At 34.8% G+C, this 7,088-nt stretch overlaps 1 protein-coding gene across 4 annotated transcripts in view; it reads left to right on the plus strand.

The window, feature by feature from the left end:
* LOC108738584 (protein sickie) overlaps positions 1–7,088 on the plus strand; it is a 27,902-nt gene continuing 20,814 nt past the window's right edge. For 2 of the 4 annotated variants that reach the window (XM_018472061.1, XM_018472063.1), the window contains exons 1-3: positions 1,095–1,452; positions 1,959–2,076; positions 3,094–3,146. In XM_018472061.1, coding sequence (XP_018327563.1) covers positions 1,375–1,452; positions 1,959–2,076; positions 3,094–3,146 — 249 coding nt within the window. In that variant the 5' untranslated portion in view covers positions 1,095–1,374. Of the gene's footprint in view, positions 522–1,094; positions 1,453–1,958; positions 2,077–3,093; positions 3,147–6,296; positions 6,520–7,088 lie in introns of those variants that run through there. The other 2 variants (XM_018472062.2, XM_018472065.1) reach the window with 2 other exon arrangements.

Below are 7,088 nucleotides of genomic sequence, written 5' to 3' on the forward strand. Positions count from 1 at the left end.
CGTAAATGGTTGTCGTTTGTGAAAAGCCATCATGCATAGCTGAAATTAAAAGTACATTTGTTTCTTTAATAAATGTACTTGTTTATTTTGCGTTTAAATGGATGCATTTACTTAGTTTCGCACATTGTGCACTTGTTTCTTAATTACAATTTCATTCTTGAGAGACAAATGAATTTTTAACAAACGAAAAGAAACAACGGACGGTATAGATAATTCTTTTGTTTCACGAGAATGTGTCGATTGTTTTATGATTGTCAATTTAGCCAAAATAATATGCATTCGTCTTTTTATTTCTGAATTTGATCTTCCCCTAATAAATATTGGGTAATCTAAAAGAAAATTCTAACTATTGTTGATTTTCGATCTTGATTTGGTAAGATAGGAAGCTCTTACTTCTCCAGACGTTTTTTCTTGTATGTAGGTACATATTTAAATCTGTGTGGAGTGCTCGGTGCGAGTTATAGAGATTTAATCATTGTCATGACATTAAGAAGCCATTGTTCGAAACTGGTATTTTTGAGGTAAAAAAAAGTATTCGAGTCGGACTGTGTGTAGTATTTTATGCCCATGTTCCCTTTATGTATTCTTATCGTCGATTCAGATCATTATCAGACCGGTCCAGTTAAGCTTTCCAGAGGGGGCTGAAACCCGCGACTTGAATCTTAAACACGTCTCGATGTTGGCTGTGCTACATGGTATTGAACGGCTTAGTTTGTTCAAAAAAAAAAAAATATGTATAAAGAAAGAAAGAAAAAAGAAAAAAAAGAAGGTAGTACCGAACTTTCCCCGCTTGCTTCGTGACAAGCAAGAGACCGCTCGAAATGGTTTCGTGTTAAATAAGGCCCGAAGTCGACGACTTCTTGAAACAATCATGAATTCGGTTTTGATAACTTTCAGATTCGAAAAAGTTAATTAGTTATTACATAAGTGCCTACAAATCATAATTGAAAAAAAGGTCTAAAGTCGCACGTCCTTTACGTCCTGGTTGCGTGACTATTGACCTTAAATTGTATTTAAGACGATTTAAATAAAAATAATTAGTTTGGAGCGTTTTAATAAAATTAAAGCTACAAATCACTTACAATTCATTTCATTTTCTCTACGGATAGCTTGAAAACAAATTATTTTCTATAGTGTACCACCCACTTCTTGATTCATTTTTTTTATGGCACAGGATTGTTAAGGAAACAGTTGATTGTCGCCGTTGTCGTCGTTTTTCTTTTGTAAAAGTGGACATTTGATTGGACGATTCGTTTGTGTTTTTGCTTAAAAATAATGGTGTAATGTTAACACGAAATTTCGCGAAACACTCGCCTGTGATGAGGACATTATGTACGGAATTGATTGAAGGAATAGCCGTTAAATTTTCGCGGAATGCTACCTGGATGCATTAAAAAACCTGCCCAAGGTTCAACGGATGATGTAACAAAACAAACGGAATCAATTATACAGGTAAGCACTTTAACGAAAGCGAAAATTGTAATAAGAATTTTGTTAACACTTGAAGTTGTTAAGAAGTTTGCAAATATTTTTATGGAACACTTGCATTATTACGTGATTCCATGTCGTCGGCCCGATTTCTACAGTAGGTATTACCTAATAATAACAATAATAATAAACCCTGAAGCATGTAAAGTCTTTTAGGTCAACTTAATTTTCACGGAAACGGTGACTTAATATTGCGATTACTTATTATTTGTGATTCACGAATCTTAAGCAGTTGAAGACCAAAATTGCTTCAGTTTGTTAGTCGCCAAGTCGCACATTTAACATTAGTCATTCTGGCCACGAACGAACTATTTTTAATAAGTTTCTAGATCGTCTAGGGTTTCGCAATTCTTTTCATAAAGTATCTTGTTTCAAATGATTATTTGCCTACAATATACATACATAATACGTAGTACATATTAGTGATGCTTTTTTATTGAAACTGATTCTTTTGTTTCTTATTGTTCCAGATATACACGGATTGGGCCAACTATTACTTGGAAAAATCACGAAACAAAAAGCGATTTCTTTCGCTGGCCAGGGATTGCTGCGACGGTGTACTCCTAGCCGATTTGATAGAATCAGTTAGTAAGTGTCTTCAACTGTTTCACATTAATAAAGCTTTTGTTTTGTTTAATAGGAAGCACTGTTGTTTTTGTTTTTCGCTAATGTTTTGAGATGAAAGACACTGAAAATACGCAGCTTCATAATTAAGAGATGAAATTTGGTAATTAATAATTCATTAATCTTCTTAAATAAAAACAGAAGTGGTGGCCGATTTTGCAATTCAAACTTCCGCTGGATACTTTGAGAGCTGTTTTAAGTTAACACGTTTTAATATTCAAGTTTCATTTATCGTCTGGGCCGTTTTACAAACGCGAACGAATGAATAATTTATAAAAGGAGCGTCTCCTAAGTCTTCCGTTATTGTCTAATAGATAGAAGGAAAAGAAGAAGAAGAGACAACGGCGTGGGCTAAATTATTATTGTTTGTACTTAACGATTTTTTAAACGCCGTTTAAGGAACGTGTTTTACAATTCATAAAATAGCTCAGACAACTGCGGGGGTGATGAGTGCCCAAGTAGGTGGCAAATTTCAGAAAACAACGGACAAGGTGAAATAAATGAATGTAAAACAATTAAAGGAAACAAGCTAATAACGCAAACACATAAACAATTCGATACTTATGGGAAAACAAAAGAGTGTGACTTGTTTACAATGACAATAAATAACACACATGCAACGACGTTCTTTTTTTCCCCTTGGTATCCGTTTGTCTCGATTGACTCTGTGAAAAATTTCCTTGACATTTTTGTTACACTTCGTGACTTTCTTTATGTTAAATGACCTGTACTTTCGTAATATGTTCTAAATAAGCACCTATGCCATATTATGTACATGCCTACTTTACGTAGACTCCTATGATGCATGTTTCGTAAAATAAATTGGTAGCATTTATTACTCATAATGAGCTGTGACCACTTTTAGAAATGGTCGTTGGGCAAATGGGCGTAAGACGACGGTACTTATACACTTTGATCTTTTTGACGTTTTATTTATTCGCTAAAATACGTATTCAATTGCTTTGTTTTGTTTTGTTACAGCCAACCAAAAAATACCGGACATTAACCGAAAGCCACAAACTTCCGTCCAAATGGTAAGTTGAACATTATCCGTTGGTAATAAACTACTACTATAGTCGATAAACAGATAAAATTTCCAATTTTTTCAAAGGAGGAAATGTATCCTGTGCACACGTGTGAAAGGTCAGGCAATCTATAAAGGTATACGAGAGTGAGAACACCTGTACTTCTTTTGTACCAAAATAAACCACAATAAAAGGCTTACTTCCTTTTGTTCTGCTTCATTGAAAAGGATTACTTCCGCTAATAACACGCACAGATATAAAACACCTACGTGTATTTATGCACGTGTACGATGTCCTGTGCATTGTTGTCTCGTTCAATTTTTGAGCCCTGTATCATTGAAACAAAACGAAACACCAACAAAAAGAATCCTCAAAACAATGTCCAATAAACAACTGATTAAAACATTTTCTGACATTCTCATTTGTCAAAAAACAAAAAGAAGACAAGTCTAAAAACAATGTTTCACAAACAATTGATTCAAATGTTTTTCATCTTCGTAGACAGTCTCGTTTGTTTTCTGCGTTATTATATTAGAGGCTTATTTGAAAGACAGAAATAAGACGGTTATTTTATGTAATAGATGTGTCATTCTTCTTGCGATTCTGAAAGAAAATTATGTGTTTGTAATTCAAATTAGTTTGTCAACACCTCAGGCGTGGGCCCGTGTGGTATGAAACGCTCGTCCTCAGGAAGGATCTATGATTAGTTGCAAATAAAATTCATTAATTCAACATGATTATTATCGAACGTTGCGCAAAGGAACAAGCCTCCATTGTAACATAATCTACGGATGAGTAACCTAATGGCAAAATTATTACCTATTTCTAATAAAAAAAGTTAGTTTCTTTGCTGTGTATTGCGTAAAGAACTAATCGATACAAAGTCGTGGGAAGTCGTTTATTAAGTAATAAAATGTTGCCATTTTCTGTGTTAATAAGCGTAATGGTGGTAATTCTATCGGTTTGAGATAGGACCATTACATAAAAAGAAAGAACGAAGTACATAACATATATTATTACACTATAAAAGTGTGACTTTTGATCTTAAGCAGGACCGTACCCAGATGAATGCTATTTTAGGACATTTTAATCTTTTTATGTACCATCAACGAATATCGAATTTGACATGATTGAAGTGGAGAACAGATTAACAAAATCGTATAAAAGAAGTCAATACAATTTGATATACTTTTATGAAAATTTAATCGGCAATCGAACCGCCAGTAACAAATTTCCTGGCTACGGTCCTGTTCTAAAGCAATTATTATCCGTTTACGTAATTGTATACATACAAGGTATAGGTGAGAAGATTCACCTTGAATGCGAGTAATACACCTTTTTCGACCATAATCTACATTACAATGATTGACAAGGTGCCTGGTTTGTACATAATAAGAACGTGTAACGTCACTCAATTAGCGAATAAAATAATGAGTGGTTTAGAACGTACTTTCGTACTTTAGTCGATGGACTATTTTACCAGTAAAAGTTTCTACCATTAGTTTAAGTTATTCTTGAAGAGGCATGTCTTCTACTATAAGACTTAATAGCTTTTTGCATTCATTTAATTCGCATTCTGATACAGTGAATGCCGTTTATAAAAAGACTCCGTTTACAGCGTCGGAAGTTTTACGTATACTTTATGCCAATTGATTTTATATCGGCTATAGCGCCCCTAGCTCATCATTAAAGACAGTACAACTGTAGGGATAGATGTACAGGGGCAAATGATTAGTATTCTTAGATTTGCAAATGATACATCAGTATCAGCATCCAGCAAGGAGGAGTTAGAGATAGCTTGAAATAAAATTGAAGCGGTATTGTATGAAAATAAATAAAAGTAAAACAAAAATACTGATATGCAAGGGAAGAAAAAGTAGGGAAAGAGCGAATATAAAAATAGGAGACGAAAAATTAGCAGGAGTGGCTGATTTTAGGTATCTAGGAAGTGAGATAAGTCAAGACGGAAGGATTAGTAGGGATATAAAGCAAAGGATAGCGCAGGGTTAATTTAGAAATTCCAAAAAGATTTTTAAAGGTGTATGTTTGGAGCGCGGCGCTGTACGGGTGCGAAACATGGGCGGTGGGTGCGGCGGAAAGGGAAAGGTTAGAAGCGTTCGAAATATGGTGTTACAGGCGAATGATGAGGATAGACTGGATAGAGAAGGTTAGAAATGAAGAGGTATTAGAAAAAATAGGAGAGCAGAGGACATAAATAGAAATAATTAACGACGAGGGTTGTTCTAGTTTTAGGGAATTGCGAAGATTAGCTCAGGATATATAGGAAAGAGTGGAGGTGCGTGTCCAACCAGTCTTAGGACTGACAACCTTATAATGATGATAACGTCCCTATGCGGTCACTATAACCAAATTTTAGTATAACTAGCCGTATCGGCAGCGTCGGAAATCTTACGTATAGTGTACATGAATTGATTTTATATCGGCTATAGCGTCTCTCCGCGGTCACTATAACCAAATTCTACTGTAATTGTAACTGTAATCGACGAATTTTTAATGCGGTAACAATATCACTAATCTTTTAAAGGAAATAACCAAGCTGATACACACTTACACACTTAATCATCTTAAATGGCCCATTGTTTCTAAAAATCCATTCGAATCCATTTGTCATTCAAAAAGTACCACATTCCAGCAGCAGCAGTAATGATCGAAATCTACCATACAACGCATTAATAACTTTTTTTATTATTATTATTTTTACTACTAGTAAACTTGGTATCGGAAAGAATCGCAAATAAGTGTGAATTTACCATACAACAACAATGTGTCACGGTTACAGTTTCGCGTTGTACCTCCGAGGAGCTTGTTGTTGTTGTCTGGTGGTGGAACTTAAAGTACATACGATTGTTGTTGTTGTTATTTTACGTTTGTTGTTAATGGCAGAGACACAAGACACGATCGCTTACGGTTTCCATACGTTTACCATCTCGAATCGAGCAAGCACTTCCGATATTCATTACGTGTAAAACGCGCACCGGTATATCGCTTCTGCTTTTGGCCTTACCTTACCTAGATTATTCCCGACGAATAACAAACCAGAAACGTAGAGGTACGGTTCATTAGTTGGTAAAGTGTTATTAATGGTACCACGGGCCTCGAACCCGCGAGAGAGCTTTTCTCGACGGTACGTAACTCTTTCCCAAGTCGTTCGTTGTAATTTACGTATTACGAATGTTTTTTTTTTTTTTGGCAAAAGTTTCGGTCAAGATATAGTGTTACGTATTAGGTACACTTCGTTTGTTCTGTTATCAGTTTATTCTTAAAAAAAATTCCGCGTACCAGATACAATCATATGTATGTTGTGATACCGTGACTTCGTCTTTACCAGAACCATTTGGATATATTTCTCTGGTAGTAATGGGTGAGTTTGATGTCGAAAAAGTACCATTTACATACGCAAGTATTATCGAAATAAAATTCTTAGGGATAATCTTCCACTTTATGTTATTTCTAAAAAGGAAGAATTATACAAAATAAGAGAGGAGAAGGAGGTATTCAAAAGGCAGAAATCACTATGGAAGTCTATAATAAATAGGCGAGATAGGTTGGTAGTTAGAGACATATTAGAAGCAGAAACAGGAGTTAAAAGGAGTAGAGTTAGACCTAGATTAAATTAATGTTCACAAATAGTTAAGGATTTTGGATGGAGAGGTATTAGAAAGAATAGGAGAACAGAGGACTCTATGGAAGTTAATAAAAAATAGGCAAGGAGGAATTAGAGATAGCTTTAAATAAAATGGAAGCTGTACTGACAGATCAGTACTGTATGAAAATAAATAAAAGTAAAACTAAAATACTGGTATGCAAGGGAAGAAAAAGTAAGGAAAGAGCGAATATAAAGATAGGAGACGAAAAATTAGAAGTAGTGGCTGATTTTAGATACCTAGGAAGTCAGATAAGTGAGGATGGAAGGAGTAGTAGGGATATAAA

The sequence above is a fragment of the Agrilus planipennis genome, unplaced genomic scaffold, assembly GCF_000699045.2.
Source record: "Agrilus planipennis isolate EAB-ADULT unplaced genomic scaffold, Apla_2.0 scaffold154, whole genome shotgun sequence".
NCBI classification, from domain to species: domain Eukaryota; kingdom Metazoa; phylum Arthropoda; class Insecta; order Coleoptera; family Buprestidae; genus Agrilus; species Agrilus planipennis.